Source organism: Heterocephalus glaber, unplaced genomic scaffold (assembly GCF_053883595.1).
Source record: "Heterocephalus glaber isolate CG9 unplaced genomic scaffold, H.glaber_assembly_v1.0 deba00001687, whole genome shotgun sequence".
Lineage (NCBI taxonomy): Eukaryota > Metazoa > Chordata > Mammalia > Rodentia > Bathyergidae > Heterocephalus > Heterocephalus glaber.
In genome coordinates, this window is record NW_028258412.1 from 18,121,560 (window position 1) to 18,145,483 (window position 23,924).

General features: G+C 50.8%; 1 protein-coding gene and 1 long non-coding RNA gene across 5 annotated transcripts in view; one reads left to right on the top strand and one right to left on the bottom strand.

The window, feature by feature from the left end:
• Positions 1-18,740: 18,740 nt before the first annotated feature.
• LOC147822017 (uncharacterized) lies at positions 18,741-23,607 on the bottom strand. Its single transcript, XR_015446311.1, has 2 exons — positions 23,470-23,607; positions 18,741-21,752 (listed from the first exon to the last, which is right to left on the bottom strand). It is a non-coding gene; the product is annotated as an uncharacterized LOC147822017 (long non-coding RNA).
• Positions 21,655-23,924, top strand: part of Tbx5 (T-box transcription factor 5) — a 47,757-nt gene continuing 45,487 nt past the window's right edge. Inside the window, exon 1 of one of the 4 annotated variants that reach the window (XM_087198550.1) lies at positions 21,655-21,780. Coding sequence is in view for 1 of the 4 variants with exons in the window: in XM_087198549.1 (XP_087054675.1) it covers positions 23,864-23,890 (27 nt within the window). In the remaining 3 variants the exon portion in view is untranslated. Of the gene's footprint in view, positions 21,781-23,751; positions 23,891-23,924 lie in introns of those variants that run through there. The other 3 variants (XM_087198551.1, XM_004843726.2, XM_087198549.1) reach the window with 3 other exon arrangements.

Below are 23,924 nucleotides of genomic sequence, written 5' to 3' on the forward strand. Positions count from 1 at the left end.
CTCGTTTTCATTGGTGTGTAGCCATCTATTACCTAATAATACTTATAGCTCGTACATGCGTACAACTTTCCATGCGCCAAGAATTGTTCTAACCAGATTAAGTAATGAACTTGCTGGCCCAATCCTACACCTCTGAAATAGGTGCTGTTACTCTCATTATTCAGATTAGAAAATTGAAGCACAGAGTTAAATACATAACCCAAAGTCATTTCTTTCTGTTAGTGGATTGTTAGATTATTTTCCTTTTTTTGTGCTGGGTATCAAAATCAGGGGCATTCTGCCACTGAACTACGTGCCCAGCCCCTATTTTATTTTGCGACAGGGCCTCACGAAGTGGCCCAGACTGGCCTGCCACTTCTGATCCTCCTGCCTCAGGCTCGTGGGTCGCTGGCATGTGTGGACCCTGGCAGCCCTCCTCTTGCTGAGTCTGTGTTTCTCCTGTGAAATGGGAACAGAGGAGCAGTTTATCAAGCCTGAGGTGCAGAAGAAAGGAGCTGTATGTGGTAAACCTGCAATCACTCTGCTGTCCATACAACAGTAACAATGTTACTGCCCCATATCCAGCCAGACCCTACTCCAGGATAAAAACCCTCAAGTTGAAAAAAATCTTTAGGATGGAATCGAACAATTCTTAGCTCTTGTCTGATTTTATATAGGCTCGAAAATACGCAACTAGAACTTGAGTTAAATGTTTCTGCCAACCCACTCCATGCACACAGAGGAGACAAAGGAAGCAGAGGGTTGAAACACAGGGCTATTCTGGACCAGGTGAGAGCTGCTGTCCTTAGCCAGACCCAGGACTTTCTGGGCACCTCACACTTGAGGTCCCACAGACAAATGGTACCCTCTTTCCTTGCAGAGGCAGCTATTGTGAAGGAACCTAGATGAGGGCTGAGTTCTTAGACTTACTGAAAATGAAAGGCTAGGGGCTGGGGTTTGTAGCTCAGTCGTAGAGCACATGCTTATCATAAGCAAGGCTGTAGGATCCATCTAGACCCGAAGTACATTTGAAAACATTATTTTCTATAGTTTAAATTTGGCTGGACAACCAGGGAGCAGTGGCACACGCCTGCAATCCCAGCACTCTGGGAGGCTGAGGCAGGAAGATTGCAAGTTTCAGCTTTGGCTGGATGACTTAGTGAAATCTTGTCTCAAAATAAAAAGTAAGAAAAGGCCTGGGGATGTAGCTCACTGTGAAGACTTTGGGTTCAATCCCCAATACTAAAAAAATGGTTAGATGTCCGGAAACTATTTTTCTATTCCATACATACCCAGAATATTTTAGAAATGTGAAGTTTTGAAATTAATTTACTTTAGGAGAGAATTTGATAGTACTGTATTGTTAATTGGATTTTCTTCATTGATGGGCCCACTTCAGGCTTATGGAAATACGAAGGCTTTGTTCTACATAAACAGGTTTATGTAAAGGTTTAGGTAGTTTAGGTAGCAGAAAGATGGAAACGAGGAAAATAGATGAACTCCATCAAACAATTGCTTTGCAAACATTTGGTAGCTTGCTGGGATTCAATTAGTTGATTTCAAAACAACTTGCCTGGTCAGAGACAGTATCTTTCGCTTGTCTACATGCCACTGCCAAGACATTAAAATCCCAACTAGCTGTGTTTAAAATTTCTTTAATCAGTTATCAGCTTAATTCAGCTTCTTTTTATGTCAAAAATAGCTTGCTGGTAGTTGAGTCCAGCCAGTTGGCCCTCTCTTCAAACTGGTTTGTCTGGGGCCAGGCTGCACAGGAAATGCTTGGTCTTGCTCCTGGCTGGGACCCCTTGATGTCCGCTGGACTGGGGCCATTTTCATTTGCTAATAAAGCCCCAGAATCCAGAGTGAAGACCTGATGAAAGAAGCTGGCTGCTGTTGGTGGCAGAGAAACAATGCAACGTGTCCTGAGGGAGGGAGAAAATCAGAATGAAACTTAACAGCGGTTCAAATCTGCTCTTGCAGCCAAGTCCTAATGGTGTAATGGCTGGTTTACTTTTCCAAAGCTGGTGGTGTCGGATTAATAGGGCTGGAGAGAGTTGGAGGGGATCAAAAGCAAGGTGAATGATGAAACTGGTGTTTTATATTTGTGTAAATCAGCCAGGCGTGGTGTTGCATGCCTGGTAATCCCAGCATTTGGGAGGCTGAGGCAGGAGGATTGCTTTGAGTTTGAGCTACATAATGAGTTCAAGGCTGGCCTGAACTACATTGTGAGATCTTGTTCAAAATAACACCCCCCCCCAAGAAAATGAATATATTTATATGAATCAGCTAGAAACATGGACATTAGTCAAAAACACAGGGTCTAGGAAGAGAGTTAGCATGTTTTTCACTGTAAGTGGGTATTTGTACCATGTGAAGCAGATGTACGACTGTTATTGTCTTTAGTTGGAGATTAGATGTGATTTAAGGGGCCAGGTAGATGGCACACACCTGTAAACCCAGCACCCTTGGAGGCTGAAGCAGAAGGATCGCAATTTTTTGTGCCTAGCCCTGGGAACCTAGTGACTCGGAGAGACCTTGTTTTGAAATAAAAAGAGCTGAGGAAGTAACTCAGCAAGAAGGTCCTGGGTTCAATGCCCAGTACCACACACACACACGCATACGCGCACACGCACACACACACGCACACACACACACACAATTGCAGGTTGAAGGATGAATGTGGGTGGGAGGGTGACCATGAGTGGATTGCAGTGGCTTTGTTCTATGTTGTAGAAATGTGCACATCTCAGAAGTCATTATTTCTCGAAATTCAGGTAGTGCAGAACTCACTTCATTGTTTTTGGCCATATCTAAGCACTATCTATTCTATTTTCTTTTTTATTCACTTTTCTAAACCTAAACATTCCTTGGGCTTCATCTGAAGTTGTCATGACTTTAGGGGGCTCGTATATGCTTTCAAATAAATGTATACATGTTAACGTTTTCTTTTAAAGTTTATCTGGTTATAGCAAACGTCCTCACACCAGGGTGATGGTTAAGAACATGGGCTGTAGTGTCAGTCAAATTTACCTAGGTCTTATCTCCAGCACTTACAGCAGGGGACTTGTATCCAACTTACTTAAAACCTCTGAACATCAGTAAGGGGGGGCAGCAGTTGTCTTTATGGGGTTGCTATGAGAATTAAATAAGATTGGGCATGGAAAGTGTTTAGCACAGTGCCTGACACATAAGAAGTGCTTCAACCAGTAAATAATGACATGCTTTGGGCTGATGTGTGTCCTGAAAACATTCACATTTTGAAATCAAGACCCTCAGTACCTCAGACTGTGACTGTATTTAGAAGCAGGACCTTGAAAGAGGCAATTAGAGCAAAATGAGGTCATTAGGGTGGGCCCTAATCCAGTAGAATTCATGTCCTTGTACAAAGAGGAGATTAGGACACAATGAAACCCCAGGCAGAGAAGAGACCACCTGGAGAGCCAGCCAGGAGGCAGCTAGCTGTGTGAAAGACAAAGACAGAGACGCAGCAGGAGCCAAGTCTGTCAGCACCCTGCTCTTGGACTTCCAGCCTCCAGAACCGTGACAAAATAAGTTTATGTTGCTGAAGCCGCCAGACCGTGGAGCTTTGTCATGGCAGCCCTAGGAACAAACACAAAGCAAATCATGAGCTGGCATGTAGCATAGTGGTAGAGTGCTTGCCTTGTAAGCTCTGGGTTCAATTTCCGGTACCACCAAGAAGGAAAACATGCCTAACTAAAGCATATAGCGTCAGGGGAGGCTCTAGTCTCTGGACTCTTGGTGGCTAGCCATCACAAGTCAGGGAATCAGGCTTATTTAAATTCAAGTTTCTGATGGTGACACAAACCACGCACATAGTGGTGGGGCCAGGACATCAACAGAAGCAGTGTGTTCTTGTTGCCTTCTTGGCAAATTCATGGAAATGTTGTCATCAAGGAATTGTGGTTGTCCTTTGGGAGAGGTGACTAATCCCAATGATTCTGACCCTCCGAATTGTTTAGGTTAAGATTCTAGGTTTCCAGGTACTCTTCTTTTTGCTGAACCCAGGGTTGGCATGCTAGGCAAGCACTCTACCACTGAGCCATATTCCTGGCTCCGATATAGTAATTTATAATGCGACTAAGTATTCTAAAGTGCTTCTGACCCCAATTCAGGGCTCAAGATGCAGTTAATGTTGTCAGATATCTTTAATGGTTTATCAGATGCAATCAATTAATATTCACCTATGAATCTTTTCTCAGATACAGTGGTACCTTGGCTCTCAGACTTAATTCACTCCACAATTCTGATCACAAACCAAATTGGACAAGAACCGAATCAAATTTCCCCATAAGGTCACATTGAACCTAACCATTGAATTTCATTTGGTTCTCATCCAACTGGGTTTGTGAATGGAATTGTGGAAAGACTCAAGTCTGTGTACTGAGGTATCGCTGTACTCGGTCTCTCAGGAAATGTCATTAACCTTCACTGTTACTACCACACACCTACTCACACATTTCATCCATTCTCCAACTAGGTTATTTATAAGGTTTAATGAATTCCAAGCACATTTCTTAATTATGTTCACACACCATTCTGTATGCACATTATTCCTGATAGGCAGCAAAGATAGTTGGCTTGGTAAGGCATGCAGTGTTATTTACAGTTCCTCCAGTAAGGGGTTGCCTGAAGGTCTGACTGTGATGGAAACAGTGGTTAATGAAGGCTCATGAAGGAGGATGGCACTGTGCAAGCACCAAAGGATGACAACTGAGACAGAAGGAGAAAAGAGGAAAAGAGTTTCAAGTTAGGAAGAAAGGCTGAGAAGAGTCAAGTGTCATTGCATTGTAGCCATCTGCTTATGAGTCCATGTCCTTATTCAGCCCTTGTAGCCATGAAGAGGACTGGGTCTTTCTGGTCTTTGCACACCTATTGACTGGTGCAGTGCCCACCCCACTGTGATCATTTAATATCACACAGCAACAGCTGGCAAGACTCACATAGTTCTCAGTGGACTACATTTAACTGACAGAAGCACAATTGTAACTGGCTTATGTATAAATAAATAAATGCTATTGGCTCACAAACTCAAGAAGTCTAAGGGCATGTTGGCTTCAGACTTATTTGGATTGAAGGATCCCAACATTGCCCCTTCATTCTGTGGCTCTATTATACTCTGTCTCTTGGGTTCATCATTAGACCTCTCTCTCTCTCTCTCTGTCTCTCTGTCTCTCTGTTGCACAAACACACAATTTTTAATAACCATCTAACTTTAAGACATCGTTGCTCTCTTTTTCCTAAACGTACCAGCAGGTATTTACTAAAAACAAGGGTGTCATCTTGCATAATCACAGCACAATCACCCACATCAGAAAATTCAATATTGCCTCAGTCCTACGACCCAATGCACAGGTGATATTTCAGTGCCGTCAGCTGCCCCAAAAGCGATCTCCATGGCTACTGCACCCCTTTCCATCCCACCAGTTTCAGAATCCGACTGACTCTTGCACTACAGTTAGTGGACGAGTTATTCTCTTTACATCTGGAAATTTCTTTTTGTCTTCACATTTTTGAAGAGTATGGGCCAGTTGTTTTAGACAATGTCCTCCTCTTTCAGTTGTTTTGATGTTTCCACGTGCACTTTTGTGGACAGCATATTCAGTGCTCTGGAAGGGTGACACATTTTCCCTAGGCACCTAACGTGGGGTTACTGCAAGCCTTTGGCATGCATGAACTCCATGGAAATGCTTCTTGGAGGAAGCCTCTCCAGTTTACCGTGTCTACAGGCTTGTGGTTTCATGGGGTTCATTAGCCAAGCCTTTGAGGGTGTTTTCAAGGTTATGTGACATTTGCAGTTAGCTTCCTCAAGACCGCAGTCCATTTCACATCAGCTTCCGCTAGACATGTTTCACAGATCCACTTTCAGATCTGGGTCACTCTTTTGAGATTTATTCAGGACACAGTCTCCCTGTAGAAACATAAGGGCCCCTGATTTCCTTCATTTAACTATGTGTAATCACGCCATGTCAGTGCTCCACATACCAGCCTATCTGAATGTATTTCATGTCTTCAAATCCATTGCAGTGATTAAGGTTTGACCCTAAGGGGCCCTTACCCACACCAATTGTGATAGAGTTCCAAAGTGGTTTTTTGCTTGATTTTTTGTTTTTTGTTTTTATTTTTAATTTTTTATTTTTGCAGTGGTGGAGACTGAAAACAGGGCCTCATGCCACGAGTGCTCTGACACCGAGCTACATGCATAGTCTAATTTTTATTTCATTTTGTTATATTGAGGTAGGGTCTAGCTAAGTTGCCCAGAGTGGCTCAAATTCACAATTGAGTAGCTATGCCAGGCTATGAAGTGAGTCTTTATTCAATCAAATCACTTTTTTTAAGACAGGATCTTGGTACACAGTCCTGGCTGGCCTTGAACTCCTGTCCTCTATCTCAGCTTCTAGAGTGCTGGGATTATAGGCATGTAGTACCATGCTCGGCTCAAATCAAATCCTCAACTCTTTCTATTCATTAACAGGATACAATACTAATACCTTCTCATAGGTTGTGGTGAGGTCTGAATTTGAGTTAAGTACATGGAGCATTTAGTAGAATGCCTGATACAGCATCAGTACTCATATCTGCATCTCAAGGCACGATATTTGGATATATCCATAGGTATTTCTGTTTCTCAGTATAAGTAGATTCCAGTCTTTGCATTGCAGTTGAAGATTTGTATAGAAAAAGCTCAAGATGATGTACAGTGGACCCTTGACTTACAAACTCGATCAGTTCCCAAGGGCTGGTTGTAACTCAAGTTGGTTGTAAGTCAATACAGCTGTGAACTGGATGTTTACTTGGGTATGCTATAGATAACAAGAGGCAGATGAATCTTCCATTAACCTAATTAGCCCAAGTTGTTCCTGTGTCAGTCTGGTCGTAACTTGAGGGTCCACTGTAGTTGATATGGAGCTGAAGGAAGCTCTTAATCATCGGTGCCTTATCAGTATGACAATAGAAGATGAACATCCTGCTTCTTTTCTTCCATTTCTAGGGGTGGAACCCATGGCCTCACACAAGCTAGGCAGGTGCTCTACCACTGAACTGCATCCCAGCCCATAGAATATGAACTTGTGGAGGGCAAAGATGTCCATTTGCTTTGGTTCTAGCTTTAGCACTACGAAAAGTTCTGGGCATATAACAGACAGTCAATATTTATTTAAATTATGAGCCAATGGTTGGTAGCCCTGGAGGTTTATTTTGGAGTAAGATGGGGTTAGAGAATTAAATTAATTCTAGAAATAGCTCAGCCCTATAGCTGCTAAATTTTTTTCAGTTGGCCCAGAGAAATGGGCAGGAAAGGTGCTCTGCACCATGGCCCAAGTGTGCATCAATTCGGGGCTGCAGGGAGCTGGGGAGCTGGGGTGTTCCATCCCAGGGTGCTGCAGTCTGCAGGCGGCACGTGGCTCTCTGAAAACTTCACTTCTCATCTTTGCCATACCCCTGCATGGTGGCTGTTTACAGTACCAACTTTTCTGACCAAGCAGCAGAGGCTGGGGGACAAAACCTACTCAGGATTGACTCTTTTTCCCTCCTAAAGGGCTTGAAGACTTTTTCTGTGGGTCATGTTTTCTTACTCTGCACGTGGAAGAACAGCAACCTCATCACATCTCCTAACTTTCTGCCAAGTGTGAAGTGTTGTACATGAGCATCTTATTTAATCCTTTCAGCAATCATAGAAGGTAGATGCTATTATGTCCATTTTACAGAAGAAGAAACTGAGGGACCGAGAGGTCTAATAACTTACCTACGATCATCCAGCTCTGTGTGCTCAGCCATGACATAATAATGCCCTGGCACTACTGTGAATCAGGCTACAAAGCTCCATTCTATTTGTGCTTTTGCATTGAGGATCCACTTCCCATCTCTGCACCATGAACCCTACAAAGACCAACCCCAGAATTAGGTTGCTTGCTGGAAGCTTCAGCATTCCTTTCCCTCCATGTTAATGAAATGAGGCATCTCACAGGGAAGGGGCCAGAGGTACTGTGATATTGGACTCTATACAGAGTCTTGCTAAGTGGATGAGTAGCTGCGTGAATGCAACCTTGCGGGCAAGTCTGCCAGTCGAAGAGATGGAAGCAGCTGTAGCTAGCTGGGGGAGTGACCAGCAGCTCAGCCCTCTGGCCCCTCAACCCCAAGCAGGAGATAATGACTTTCAGCTAGAATGCAGACACAGAAACAAAAGGCTCTTTTCCAGATTTCCTGGCCCCTAGGCTTGGGCACTCTTTGAACTCCCCCTCCTAATGCAGCAGAGGAGGAGCCACAGATCAGCCTGAGGAAGACTCCACCCAAGTTATTGCTCCCAGCCCCCCAGGGGTCTGTCCATATATTGCATCTTGGTCTGTGTGCTTTTCTCTTTGGAGGCAGGAGAGGGGAAATGAGGCTCTCACATAGAAATGGAGACTGACTTTTCTGAGAAGAGGATGCTGTCCCTGTGATGGTCCATGTGGTCTGGGAAGATGTCTCTGACTGCAGAGGGAGTTGTTCTAGGTAAATCACTGAGCACTTGCTGAACATGGTCCCAGCACATGCACTCTCTGTTTCTTCATATGAATTGAGACCTGGCTACTGCATGAGCTACGAGCAAGGAGGAAATCGGGGCTGGGACAGCCAGCCTCCAGCGGCTCTGCCATCAAACGTTGCCAGAGCCACCTGCCGTGTTTGAACCTGCACCTGGCTTCTGAGTTTTGAGCTGTTGACATGCATTATGGTCATTTAGCTCTCTCCCTAACAGACTGAGGCCCGGGTGGGGATGTACTGTAGCTCCATGGTAGAGCGCTTGGCTGGCATGTACAAAGGCCCTGGATTCTACTCCCAGTGCTGCAGGAAAAGAGAAACTGAGACTCAGAGAGCTTGTTAATCTATCAAGACCACAGCGTGTGACTATCAATGCTTGGACTTGAACCTAGATTTCTAGACTGTACTCTTTCTCCTGGCTCCATGCCACCCACTCTCATTTCCCTTGCATGACTTCCTGTAGTTTTCAAAACACCTTTCTCTTCCCATGAAGCCCATGGTACAACTCAGCAGCTGAAGCTCTGAAAGAATATGAAAAAAGATCTAGATTCTGAGTGTCAGCTCCCAGTGGTTTTTCTTCCACCACCTGTTTCGAAAGTCCAGCCAGGTGGGTGTCACCATCATGAGGTTCCCCCTGCCCCTGGCTGTTGATTTCAGTAACCTAGGCCCTGGAAGTGTGCCCACACATCTGGACAAGCCCTGTGGGCCAGTGGAGATGGCACGACCCTCCGTTATGGGTTGAACTGTGTCTCCTCCCAAACTTATCTGATGGATCCCAACTGCCAATGCCTCAGAGGATGACCTCATTTGGAAATATGGGCTTTATAGCGGTGATTATGCTAAATGAGGTCATTAGGATAGGCCCGGATCCAATGTGCCTGGTACCTTGTAAAAAGGGAAATTTGGACACAGAGAGGCACAAGGGGAACCCCACACCAAAATGAAGGCAGAGATGGAGGCAGTGCCTCCTCGAGCCAAGAAACACGGAGGATTCCGGCTCCCCGGAAGCAAGGGAGGGGGCAGGTTGTCTGCCAGAGCCCTCACTGGGAGCCTAGCCTGAAGACCCCTTGGTGTTGGACAGCTGCCTCCATAAAAGTGAGATAATCCGTTTCTCTTCGTGAAGCCACCAGCCAATGGCTACGCTGGGTCCTTTGGTGACCGGAAGAGTCTGGGGAGGCTGCTTTCAAACCTGCCCACAAACAAGTCAAAGGGCGTGCCCAATCAGGGTCAGGGCTCTCTCTGCTTGAGAAGACCAGCTTGGCTTTGTACCAGGGCATTGGAAATACATGCCTTACAACATGTTCCCAGCACCCACGTGAACGCAGGAAGAATCTCTCACACCCACACATACACACACACTTGCTTCTAGGTACACATTAAATATCAGATACTGGTCTAGATCAACAGTTGCACCAAGTTAATCACAACAGTTTGTACTTATGGATCATTTTCCTGGTACTTTTCACTTATTATCTCATTCAAGCCCTTGAAGCAATTCTATCGGGAGATCTAATGTTTATCCTTTTCTTGTAAATGAAATAACTGAGCCCTAGGGCTGTCTGGCTGCTCGGCTGTTTGGTGAAAAGATGATGACCAGTAGTGTTACAATTTTCATCACTAAAATTCTAGTGCCAGTAGACAGAGGCCGCTCTTCCCAATATTTCTGGCCAAAGTCCCATGGTAATATCTGATTGGACAGAATTTGGACACATGCCTACTGTTGAACCAATCATTGCAGGTGGGAGATGGGATATGCTAATTAAGCATCCACTGGGTAATGAGAAGGAGGAAGGGGAAGTCAGGGAAAGTCAGCTAAAGGAAGAAGCACATGCTGTCTACTGCGGCATCACACTTGTAATCTGTGTCTGCAGTAATGCCACATAACAAATAACTACCAACTCCAGAGGCTTAGAACAATAAGCATTTATTTGTGCTATGAGTCCATGGGTTGGCTGGGTGGGTCAGCCAGCTAGGACTTCCTTCAGGTGCCCATGGTCAGTTGCAGGGCAGGTGCAGAAGACGAGTGGCTTTGCTGATGTGAGTTGGCTGGGACAACTGAGTAGATCCACTATGTGTCTCATCCTGCAGCCACCAGCCCAGAATTGTCCCCATGGCGGAGGCAAAGGGACAGGAGAGCAAGGACATGTCATTGCCCCATTAGCAAAGCAAGCCACAGAGCCCAATATCTGGAGTTAGGGTGGGAGGGGTGATGCAACATTGGGCTGCTAGGCAGGGCATGATGGGGCATGCCTATAATCCCAGCTACACAGGAGGCTGAGGCAGGAGCATGGCAAGTTCAAGGCCAGTCTAGGCAACTTTGGGAGATCCTGTCTCAAATTAAAATAAAATAAGATAAAATAAAGTAAAAAGCAGTCTGGAAATGAGGATTGTCTCATCACTAACAGAAGAACTGAGCACTCACTCCCAGCCCCTGACTCTGGCCTCATCGATTCAAATAGTAGGATTAAGGCCAAAGGTCCCCATCCCACCTGGTCTTTGAGCACTCACTTGATGTGCATGTCGTGCCAGCTGGGAGCCAGGGGACAGCAGCTTTGCAGCTCTGCAGTCCCTGTCCCCAAAGGGCGGCCTACCCTGGGAGACAGGCCTGGGAGCTGCGGTTACAGCTCAGGCTGTTAAGTGCTGGTGGAGATGGGGTGAGACTGGAGCAGCAGGGAGGATTTCTGGCCTCCACCTTCTGACCTCACCCTGTCTCTCACTCCCCAGAAATGTGGCTCAGAGGAGGCCCAGCTCCTCCTTGCAGATACCAAGTTGGTCCTAACTTGCTCCCTAGGGACCCTATCTTCACCGAGGCCCACTTCCTAAGTCCTACTTTCAGCCCACATCCGTATGTTTCCCTTTGGTGCCATGTCCTTTTCCTTGACAGCAGCTACCCGAGGCTAAGGCTTTGGAGAGACCCATTGTACAGATTGAGAAGCCGAGGCTGGGAGAGCTGCAGAGACTTGCTCCATGCACATGACGAGGAGGAGATAGTATCAGGATTGGAACCCACGGCCATGCCTGCCAGCTCAACCACGGTGGCTGGCTTCCTCTCTGGGTCTTTCCCCCACTAGCTGTCTACTCCTCTCTGATTCCCAGTTGAAATTTGAGGTCAGGGACGCTCAAGCTTCTGTACCACCAGAGAGACAGAGATGGGCTCGGAGCCCTGGCTGGGGATGAGCCCAGCAAATGCTCCTGCAACCCTGGCTTTTCTCTGGGGTCCCCCCCCAGCAGGAGCCCGGGTCTCCTCCTTGCACCTGGGAGCCACTGCTCAGGGAAACCAGGAGGTCAGAGCATGTGCACCAGGCCAGCAAAGTCAGCTAGAACGTGTTCCTTCCTTTCTGCCCTCGACAGGTCCACACCCTTGCTGCTGCATAAACCCTTTTTAAAAATTTTTTATTATTATTATAGCTCAGGGTCCAGTACGGGCCGTAAACAGATTTAAGAGGCTGCTAGAGTCTACAGTTTAATACAGTTGGCATCATTAAATGGGGCACAGCAGTTCCGCCGAGGGAGGCTAGAGCCCTCGCTCACCACTGGCCCTGTCCCTCCCTCTGCGCCCCACAAACCCTTCTGACAGGACTTCCCAGGGGAAAACAACCCTCTCTAAGGGGACAGCACAGGAGGGAACCCCAGCAGAGGCAAGCAGGTCAGCTCTAACCCTCTGGGAGAGAGCACTGGGCATCGGGCTCAGGAGGGACACTTGGGGTGCCAGCACAGACAGCGCTGTCCAGATACGTGGCCAGTTTATCAGCCTATAAAATGCCACCGTCATTTATCTGCCGCCGGCTCCTCCAGGCTCCTGGGAAGAGACACGGGGTGGCCAAGGAAAGGGCTGAGGACCGGACGAGGGGCATTCAGGGCGGGGCGAGAGGAAGTGGCCCAGGGCAGCGAGGCTGGAAGCCAGAGCTGTGCTCAAGGAGGTTTATTTCCCCTCGAAACTCACTGCCCTTCAGGCTTCTACTCTTGTTTTTATTCCAGGGAGCTGGGAGAGCTGTATGGCCCTGTACATTTTATTGATTCCTTGTGTGTGTTTTGTGTGTGTCCCCTCAGCCTTGGGTCTGCAGGCTTCTGCTCTAACACCACCGTGTATTTGACTTAACATGGATTCATCTCGTATTAATTATGGGAAAACCACCACCATAAATAAATAAACAAGCTCGGAACACAAACAACGGCCAATGCACTGGGCTCCGAAGATGCCAGGTGCTCTAGTAGTTTACTTAATCCTCACCAAACCCTCACAGGGGTGCTGGTTAGCTCCATTTTACCAATGAGGAAAGAAACAGCATGAGCAAGATCACTTTTGCCGGTGGTCAGTGCTATGAAGAAAATAAAATAGGGTGGTGGGATGGGCAGTGATTGAGAGAGGAGAGGGAGGGGGAGTTAGATGGTCTGAAGTTAAGGCTGGCCTTGGAGGAGACCCAAGAGCAGCAGGAATGGCAGGAATCACGTGGGCAAAGGCCCTGAGGTAGGAACAAAGGCTGCTGCAAATGAGAATCAGAAAAGGAGGTGAGCAGATGTTGAGCAGACTAGAGACAGGTGGAAGGTGGGAGGGGCAGGCAGCCAGCATCTGCAGCAGCTCTTTCCCTCTCTCTTTAGATGTCAGCTCCTCCATTTGCAAAATTAAAGACCTGGACTCACAATTGGTAAGGGCCCACCTGGCTCCCTGCTTCTGGGATAGGACAGTGTCAGAGTCCCCAGCCTGGGAGGGCTGAGCTGAGACTGCTGAGTGTGACTCAGGGTGAAGTGAATGTGACTGACTGGTGGCTGCGTGTTCTAAGTACTCCAGGTGGCTGGCTCTGGGGCATCTTATTGTTGCCTTCCTTAGGGACAGAGGGCTGGGGCAGTGGCATTCACGAGGGACCTGCTGCCAGCACTCTGGGGGTAGACGTGCAAGGCCAGAGTGCCACTCTCCCTTCCAGCTCAGGACCAGGATCAGCGGCCCAGGGAAGATGTCCAGCCAGGGAAGAGGGTTGCTGTGAGCAGCTATGACCACAGGCATCTACAAAGGGGTGGAGGGCAACCCCCTCCAGGGACCCCAGGGCTGCACACTGGGGACAGGGTCAGTGGCTGTGTGGGGCAAGCCCATGGGCACAGCCAGGCTGCTGGGTTGGATCTCTGGGAAGCAAGTCCAAGAAGTGAGCACAGTTGGGGCCAGAGATGCTCCTGTCCTGGACTCGGGCACCCTGAAGGGCAGCACAGGCAGGGACGCTGAGGGCAGTGTCCGCGCTGTAGCGAGCCTGCAGCATGAGAACGGCTGCAACTCTGTGTGCACGTGTGTGCATGTTTCTGTCTGTCCACACTCCTGCTCACATCTTGCTTCTGATACTGCGCTCCCCACCTCCCGCGGGCTCCTGTGTGCAGTAGGACGGGGTCAGACTTGCACCGATGCTACTCTCCTTCCCACTCCCCGGCACCTTCTGCCCAGCTCCCAGGATGTGGCTGTGGAATTTGTTTCCAAATATAGACCCGGGTGGCCTCAGCTGCCCATAGACAGCCCCTGTGGCCTCCGAGCTTTAACACGGCCATTGTCCACCACCTGGAGCTCTTGGTCACAACTGTCGTCTTCAGGATGGCCACTACAAGTGAGGAAGAGCTGGGCACAGGTCAGGGGCCCGGGACACATCTGTCCACATGAGGCTGGGGGTCAGTGCCCTCCAGGACAGCATCACAGCACCTTCCGCAGTGGCACAGGGCCGCTAGAGCACACTCCACGCTCAGGTCCCAGGCACTGTGGGCTCAGGTATTTCACATAAGAAAGTGCACAGGAAAAACACACGTACACATCTAAATGCCCCCTCTCAAGTTGGCATATGGCGTGGTACACCCGTCATCCCAGCAACTCTGGAGGCTGAGGCAGGAGGATCACAGATTCAAGCCAGCCTGGGAAACCTAGTGGGACCTGCCTCAAAAAATAAAAACATAAATAAAAAGGGGTGATGGTGTAACTCAGTGGTAGAGCCATCCCCTGGGTTCAGTGCCCAGTACTGCAAGTAAAAAAATGAATATTCCCTCTCAGAGAAGCACAAGCTGACATTCACAGGGAACACATGGCCCGCACAGGAAGTCCGTCCCAGAGGATGAGTGGTCACACGGGAAGACTCAAGGATGATATCACAGCACAGCGCATGCGCTCTCCAGTGGGCGGCCGGCACGGGGGTCCTGTCACAGGATGGAGACTTGGGAGGCGGGACAGAGATGTGCTAGAACCAGCCCGGCTCCTTCTGGGATTGGGGGCCCTGGATGCTCCCCAAAACTCACAGCCAGAGACAGCCCCTTGAGGGGTCTGTGGGGGAGCTTGGTGGTGAGGAGCTGAGTGGTGTTTGAAATCCAGGAGACACCCCAAAACACTGAACCGGGTGTCTGTCAGACAGCGCCGGGGAGGGAGGCAGCCCTGAACCCCTGCCTGAGGAGGCCTGAGATGGAGGCCATGTCCTGGGATGGGCAGACTGTGGTGAGCAAACTGTCCTCAGAGGGGCAGGGCAGGGCAGGGAGGAAGTAGGGAGGGAGATGAAGGAGAGGATGTGGATGAGTGGGGACCCGTTGCGTTTCCCTTTAAGGTGCTGCTCTTGGGACTGGACTCTAAGTCTGAGGTCTGCTCAAGAAGTCTCCCCTAGCCTAACTCCTAGCAGCCAGCTTTGGCCTGAGCCCTGAGCGCCTGGGACAAACTTTGAGGGCAAGTAGCAGGAAGAGGGGCCACCAGGGTGCTGCCACTGCCCAGGACCTGCAGCCATAGGCAGGGCAGGCCCATTGGGGAGGCCTGTCTCGTCATGTGCACCCCCCTTATTGGGCTGGGACCCTCCTGGGAGTGGGACTTGAACCCCAGGCAGTGAGTGAGGCTGCCAGGCCCAAGCAAAGCAGCAAAGCAAAGACAGCAGAGGGGCCTGGCCTGGCACAGTCTCTCCACCCTTCTGCCGGAAAACAGCCCAGAAGGAGGGGACCAGGAGGCCCCTGTGCTGAAGACTGCACACCCCCACCTGGGCCCAGGCAACCTGAGCAGGCTGGGCTTCCGCCCGCCCGCCCCGGAGCAGCTGGACACCAACTTCCACCTGAGGTTCCTTTTCAGCTTCTACCTACATCTCCAGAGACCGGGCAAAGCAAGGATGGGCCTGGGTGACCTTGGACAAGTCTAACCCTCTCTGAGCCTAGTTATTTGCTTCCAAAACACTGCAGCCCTCCACATCTTCTGTGCCTCGAACTGCCAGGCCTACCTCACTCCCTTCCTCTCTCCAGGGCACAGTGTGCTCTGGCTCTGAGGCTGTGCCCACAGAGGGTGGGCTCGGGAGCAGAGTCCTGAGGTTTGGAAGGGGGACCATCAGCATCTTCTGTCCTGACCCCATCCTTCCTGCTAAATGCCCTTGGCCCAGGGCTGTTTGCTCACCGGCCCCTTCTGGGTTTCCTGCCTCCTCTGTGGGAGTGGCGTGGAGGGGCAGAGGCAGCAAAGCCCTGGGAGCCTCTTCCAGGACTCAGTGTGCTTTTAGATTCAGACAGAGGGCTCTTGCACTCTGCCCGTCCACTGGGCCTCTCCGCACTCCCCTTCCCTGGCTCAGAAGGGGAGCGCTGGGGCTCCTGGGTGCCTGAGTCAGACTCCCTGGGGTTCAAATCCCACCAGGCTGTGTGGGAAGCCAGAGCCCCAGAAACATCTTCCATAAAGTTGGGAGCAATGGAACTGTCTCATGGAGCTAAGTGGAGCTGAATGAGGGCAAACCATGCTACGAACCCTCTGCCTGGCCCACTGCCGCTGCCCGCCACAGTAAACGTTAACTGTTGAGGCATCTCAGATGCTAACAGATTCCTGAGCTTAAGATACCCCCATCTCTCTGTGTAGACTCTTGAGAAAATATTCATTCAGCATGCTGGGGAGGGGGAGATGGGAGCCCAGGTTAGGGAAGGGACCCCCTGCAAACTCCTGCCAGACTCAGGAGGGAAACAAGTGGGTCAGAACCCCCCATGAGGCTGGCCAGGAGATTGGGGGCCATTGGATGCCCCATCCACTGGGAATTAGGGGACAAAGGATAATTTTAACTTTCTGGCCACTTCCAGAGGAATGAGGTGGGCAGCAGAGTGCAGCAAGGCTGGGAGGACCCAGGGGAACAGGGATCACTCCCGTCCCTCAGCCAAAGCCTGTGCCAGCCCTGGGCCCAGACCCCTTCCCCTGGCCTTAGCTTTTCCTCCCCGGGGCCAGGCAGTACCCTGGTTCTTTCTGTTCAGACCTTGCTGCCTCCAAAATGAACAGGAAATCCAGCCTTTATTACCCACTCTCTACCCCTAAAAGCTAGAAGGCCACTCCCCCCAACCCTGCAGATCCTAGAGGCAGTGCCACAAAGATGCTACTGCTAGGACTTTCCTAACAGAAGTGTTTGTCCTCTAGGAGGAAAGGGGTGTGATGTAGTCTTCTCCGCCCGAGGTGGTCCCGCAGATATCAATGCCTCCAGTTCCCCACCTTCTGGCCTTCCATTTAGAAGTTACTCCTGGCCAGCAAAAGGGCGGCTTGGTTAGCTGTGGGGAGCCAGATGCAATGAGGGTGGGGGAGATGGAAGGAGACCCGGGCCGCTCAGGTGACAGCAGCGTTCCCTGGGGTCACCATGTGCCTTTCCTAGGTCATCACTCTGAACTGAGGGGGGCGGAGGGGAGCTTTCGCTCAAGATCGTACTCAGCCTGGACCTGCACCTCAATTCTCTCTTGTCAAAAAGGGGAGTTTTTTTTTACTCTGCTCTGTTGTACCCACTGAGGAGGATGGAGAAAGTCAGGAGTGACCCCGGAAGCACTGTCAGACCCCAGGACATGAGCAAAGTCCCTGATTCTTTTTGAGCCTCAGCACGGTGGCCAGGACTCTAGGGTTGCCAGGGCGACCAGAAAACCCGAGCCCCTGTGGAAACCATCCTCCCAGAACCAGTACAAACCCCTGTGAGCCTGCTAGTTTCACCCCTGGTGTTTGAGTGCGATTCGGATGCTAGAGCGAGGCATCTTGTCTCCACTTCCAGACCTTTCCATCGGGGTTGCTTCCAAAGGCCAGAAAGCCAGTACCAGGAGGACAGAGGGGACCTGCTGGGGCACTGGCAGCCCCGGACTGATAGGGAAGAAAAATTAGAGGTCTCGACCAAGCAATCACTTAGATGACGGATCCTTCCATTTTGGGGTTTGGCTGCCCTCGTCATGTGCACCCCCAGCCCCCTCCCTTCACCTCCCCAAGGTCATTACTAGAGTTTTCACTCATGGCTCCAGGAGGGGTGGCCGCTTCCACCTCCTCCACAGCTCTCAGGAGCTCCTCCTGAAGCAGGACCTTCTGCCCCGCAAATTTCTCCGGGGTAAAAGAGGTGCAAGGACCGCAAGGATTAGCTTCTCAGATTTAGCTGGCTATTCCAGCAGCAATTTAACAGTTTTAGACTCTCTTAACCCAGTGCTGGCTTCAGCAGCACATATAGTAAACTCTCTTAACCCAGGAAGGTCCAAGTCAGAAAACCTAATCAGACCTCAGGAATTTTCGAAATCACTAGCCTGGCTCATTTTGGCTCCGGGGTGAATTTTGCCTGAATCCTTGGGCTGACTTGAGAGGCATCAAGTTGAGCCTTCATAAAGGGGGTAGTTATTCCACAGTTTCAATCCCCTTTGTTTTCTTTGCCCCTGTGAGTTGGGACATCTGAGCATGGACTGAGGGAGGGATCCACACTCCCTCTCCCTTAAGTGTGGTGCTTTATGAAACCTGGGATCGAATTTTGTCCAGTGGGGATGCCTTGCTCCCTGAGAGGCTGGCTGGAAAGAAGCCCACAGGCAGCCAGCGTCAGAGTTGTAGTTTCATCTCTGGTCTTGAATCCAGCCCTTTGAGCAAGCTTAACACGTGTGGATTTAATTTCCCTTTCTTTCTTGCTTTCTTTTCTCTCCCCCCCACCCCACCCTGGGAGGGAACAAGAAAAATAGTCTGCCGTGTCGACAGCGCGACACTGTTCCGTTTGCCAAAGAAAATTTGTCTTTCCAGAGCCCCGGAGAACAGCAGGCTCCCAAATTCCCATCTCACCCTTCAATGGAGGTGACGGGGTATCCAGACGGGCCCCCTGCCTGCACCCGAGACCCAGTGGCGGTTCTAGCCTAAGTCTCTCCCCTACAGAGTCAGAGCCCTGGAATTCAGGCTATTTCCCCCACACCTTTTGGGGCTGCTGATGGTGTACACACAGTGACCAACCGTACCGGAGGACCTTCAGTGGGGTCTGGGCTTTGGACATGGCTGGGTTCTCAGGCTCAGTCCAGAGTACACAGGCTCCAGATTCTCCACGTCAGACCCTCGGCAGTGACTTCCCAGCTTGGAGACGAGGAGAACAGTGGTCCCATTTGCACCAAGCATCACTCATGCCACCTTCTCAACTCTTTGAAAGCATGCAGATGGCCAGCACACTCTTCTGTCCCCACTGCTGGGCCTCTGCAGGGAGCTCCGGCTACCATTTCTCATTGTGCATAGCAGAAAACAAAACAAAAACAAAAAACGAAATCCCATCCACCAAGCTTGGGGACTAGGGGGGAATAGTTCCTAAACACATGCGTGCATGGGGAGCGACAATAATAGGTTTTTTGGGTGAAAATATTAGTGAGGGATACTGCATATTGAATGATGATGATGATGATGATGATGATGATGATGATGATGATGATGCTCTGCCCACACACTTCAGGTCAAAGGGAGAAAACTAGGAGCTGAAGAAAAACATTGGGAAGGGAAGGGAACGCTTGCGGTCCTGGAAAAAATATATAATAGAGCCAGATTTCACTAGGCGAGAGGGAAAATGACCTCCTGAGAAAAGAGGAAATTTCCCACCCTCAGCCTGACCCGGTTCTTTTGCACAATAAGTTGGTCAAAGTTTAGTTTTGTCATCATTTCTATTGTTGTTATTATTCTTATTAACTTTCCCAGAGCAGTCTGCACTTCCCTCTACTTTTTGGCCCCCATGGACCCCCTGGGTGGACGAGGCAGGGACAGGGGGACAGGGGCATCTTGGGAGAGAGGGGACGGCAGCGTATTTTTGAGTGGATTCTCTTTTGAGAGGATAACAATATGGTCGAGTTGAATGCGACTTTCTTTAAAAAAAAAAACTGAAGAAAATACGGAAGAAAGATCAACAGCCATCATTCCTTTTGTTTTTTTTTAAATTAATAAATAGTATTCCGATCTCTCCCAGCCACTGCAGTATTAAAGTCAGGAGTTTCCGCAAAAGGAGAACACAGTTCGGAGGAAAACTGAGCTGGGAGCAGGATGGGGAGCATCATTTGCCCAAAAGAAGGGAGGGAGGGGTATGTTGCGGGCTCCGGAGTCAGTCGGCTGCCCAAAAGATCAGGGGAAAGAATGGCAATCATAAAATAGAACCGGGGTCTTTAGTTTTTGTGTCTGGGGTGCAGTCCTGCAGCTCAGGGGAGAGCGGGTCCGTGATGCTGGATTTCTCGGATCTTCTTCGGGCTGGCCCAGGCCATTGCGTCCGAAATTTGAAAGAGAGGAGTCAAACTGGAAGGAACTCGCCTCACTCCACTCTGAGTCCGCCTTGCCCCTCCTGCCCAGCGGGGCCTCGGCCTCCGCTTCCGGCCTACCTAGGCCCACAGGTCAGAAGTAGGGTAGGGAAGAATTTCACTTCGGGCTGCCTTGTGGCTCCTGGAAGGGAGCGCTGCAGCGAACAGGCCTCGGATTTGGGGAAAGCTAGTTAGGACCTTGAGAAACGAAAGCGAAGCTCGGGGAAGCCACCGCAACCCGGTCGAGAGGCAGGCGCGGGTTCCGGCCGCTCGCTGGAAGCGGCGCAGTCTGCGGCCCGGCTGGCCCCGGCGCCTGCAGCCGCGCTGGAAGCCACTGCCCGCTGTCCCCGCGGACCTGACCTTGGCTCCCGAGCCTGCTCTGCCGACCGTGTTCCTGCACATTTAGCCGCCGCTCCATCCTGGGTAGACCGGGCCTGCAGCCAGGCCATGCTCTGGAAAACCGCGGGGGCCGGCGGCGCGCAAAGCCCACAATCGAACCCCGAAGCTGGGGACAAGTCCAGATCCAGAGGCCTGGCTCCCTCGGAGCCCCTGGGCGGGCGGGGAACTTACCCTTCTGGGAGGCCGGGCGCCCTGGCCCTGCGCGGGGCAGGCCCAGCTCTTCCCCCCGCGCCAACAGCGGAGTCTGCACGGTGCGTTTCGCAACTCAGCAGAGGGACTCCAATGGCGCGCAAAAGCTCGCGCGCAGCCACCGGCTACCTAGAAATCGCGCTCTCTCTGTTCAGACTAGAAATAATTGTCGTTGTTATTACAGAAGAAAATAGAATGCCGGGGCCCGGTGCTGTAATTTTTCTTTGCAGAAATCACTGCTTTCCAACCCCACCCTCGCTTCGTCGTCACCCACTCCCATCCCACCCCCGCCGGGCCCACTCTGGGACAAACCGCATCCCCGGAGCTGGTCAAAGGAGGCTTCTAGCAATGGCTTTTTCTGTCTGTAAGAAACATCTCCGGCAACCTCTCTGGGAACTCCTGTCTCTCGTTTCCCCTCCGCGATGACCCAGTAATTACTTTGTGCTGTTCTGCCATTGGGCGCATGGTTATCGCGGCCCAAACAGCCCCTGGAGAAACTTCTCCACATGCATTTGCTAAGAGCCGAGCTCCCCTTCAGGAAAAAAAAATTTTTTTAATAACAAGAAACCTTTGGCTCTTGCATGAGAGCTCATTCCTCTGAAACAACTTGATTTCTTTCCGATGGGGGCTGAGGTGGGCGCCCACCTCTCTGGCTAAGCGCCCCCTCCTCTGCCCTAAGAAAATCTATCTTGGCTTTATTTGTGTCTTTATGTTCACCACCCCCATTTCTCCCTGGAGAGTGCTGGGTTTGTTTATTTCTTTATTTATTCCCCGGGGCCAAGGCGTCCTGCACTTGTGGCTCTGCGCAGATCGGGATTGATAGACGAAGACGGAGACGTGAACCTCCCGCCGCTGCCCCCCAAGTCAAGCGTGACTGCGAGGGCCTGTTGCGTGACTCGTGACGTCTCCAAGTCCTATAGGTGCAGCGGCTGGTGAGATAGTCCGTATCGCCTGGTTGCCTCTTTATTTTATTGGGGTATGCCAGGTAATAAACAGTAATATTTAATTTGTTGGAGACCACAAGCCAACTACGAGCTGGGAGGTACTGCGGTCCTCCGGACAGACTTGGAGAGAAGCCCGGCCTAAGAGGGGGGTCGCTTCTGGGGTCCTTTCAAGCCCTGAAGCCTCTGCCTCAGCGAGGTGCACTCCTGGATTCTGCACTGGAAAGAAGAGGTGGAATTTTTGGAGGTGAGTGTGGGCCCCGAGAACTAAGTGATCTCTCGCTTCGCCCTTCCCTTGATCTAGGACCCCTGGCCTCCTACTCCACTCTGCCTTGCTGAATCCCCTCACCCTGCCTTGCTGCTGTTCCAGAGAAAAATAAGACGAATGCACTTTTGCATTTGGAGCTCAGGGGGCACCTGGTAAGGATAGATAGATTGTGCCCCTTCTCTGTTTAATAATCCCAGTTTTGCTTGGTGGCCCACTCGACGCACTGTCTCTGTGAACTAAGCTAATCTGGCTGGGCTATTACTTGGGGGAGTCCAGAGTTTCCCTCTTGAGAAAGGTTTGAAGATTATTTATGGGAATTAATTTCATCTGCCAAATCTCTGTGAATTTAAAGGGATTGGAGGGGTCTTTCTGGATTTCCCCTTCCTTCTACCAGAGAGGTGGAGATTCAGGCTCCTCTTGCCGCCATGCTTGTTTTCCATACTAGTTTTGATCCTGGTCCCCATCCTGGACATCTCTTTAGCAAGCCCGGAGGCCCCCAGCTGACATTTTGGAAGTAAAGATGTTTTCACAAGCAACATAAATGGCCTTGGCCAAGGTCTGTTTAAAAACAAACCTGGAAGGTTGAGAGTTGGTTTTCTCCTTGGTTTTCTCACTGCCAATCTCGGGACATTTTTCCTCCCTTCATCCCCCTCTCCAGACCTTAGCTTGAAGGCCTCAGCCTCCGTCAGAGCCTGGGAAAAGAACAGGACCCAGGGGTGTGGGAGTGGGTACCAGACCAGGACCCCTGACATTTATTTGAAGCCCCAACACTGGGTGTCTCACTCTGGGTTTGTTTGGAGGAGACCCATTGACGGTGTTTATGCTTCTACTGACCTCTTCAACTCACCCTCAAAAGTGCATCTCAGAGAGGTGAGGGCAGGGAGCGGAGCACAGAGGGATGAAAACCCGGCCGGTCCCCGTGACTGTTTGATTATTTTACTAAAACTAGGCGCTGCCTTGTGTACACCTCCAGCCAGGGGGCTCTGGAGGCCTTAGCGGGTGTGAAGGATTTCTTGGCAGTTTGATCTTGGTCTTCACCCCAAGGAACCTTTACTCTGCTTTCACCCCCAGCAGTTGAGAGTGGGGGTGAGGAGTGGGGGCCAGAGAAGAGATGTCAGGGCAGCCGGCCTCAGCTCCAGTGGCCACGCAGGGTCACACGGCTCAGCCTGAGGTCAGCGCTGGAGAGAGAATGTGGGCGCAGTGCATGTGTGCTCTCCCAGCGCCTTCGGACTGGGTTCTCTGCAGGGCCGGTCATGAGGGTTACTGTACTTCCTGAGTGCGAGGGTTTCCATGATTTGTGCATGCTTCCTTGCAGCCACCACCAGCTCAGAACTGCACAGATGCAGGAAGGCTGGGAGGGGGCAGAGGGGAGGGAGCGATCACCAGGTCTGGGTTGCAGAGTCCTGTGGTGAGCTGAGTGTTTGGGAAATCTAGTGGAAAAGTGGGAGAAGTGGTAGGTGGAAGAGGGAGGAAAGAGGGAGGGTGGGAGGGGAAGTGGAAGAGAGAGAGAGACAGAGACTGAGAGAGAGAGAGACACACACACACAGAGAGAGCGCTAGTTGGATAGGCAACTCCTGTACTTTGTAAGCATCAATGTAACTCAACGTCACTGTGCTCAGCAGAGCTGGCTTGTATTTCTGAGAAAGAAGGGGGGGGGGTCGCTCTTACCTCAAGTTCCAGAACTTTAACCCTGAAAGCAGCGCTCAGAAGACTTGGACAATTCCCTGGACTCTCTCGCCTCTCCCAGCTTCCTCCCCCGGGGTGCTGAGGAGGAGCGGAGCCCTGGAATTGTGAATTGTGCGTTCGTTCGCGAGCTGCCGCTCTGTGTTCCCGGGAGCCCCGCTGGCCCCGACAACTTGGAAGTGTTCAGGGAGAGCGGCGGGCGGGCGGAGGAGGTGTGCGCTGGAGTGCTGGAGGTGGGCCGTCGCCGCGAGGCTCCCGCTTTGTGGGCGGCGGTATCCGCTGAGCAGGGCGAGCGGTCCGGCGTGAAGCCGCGAGTCATCATGCCTGCACCCCCGCCGCACCGCCGGCTTCCTTGCTAGGAGGAGGAGGGACGCGGTGAATGCACCGGCTTCACGGAGCCAGCGAGGTAACCGGGCCGGAGAGGGCCGGGGAGGCTCGGG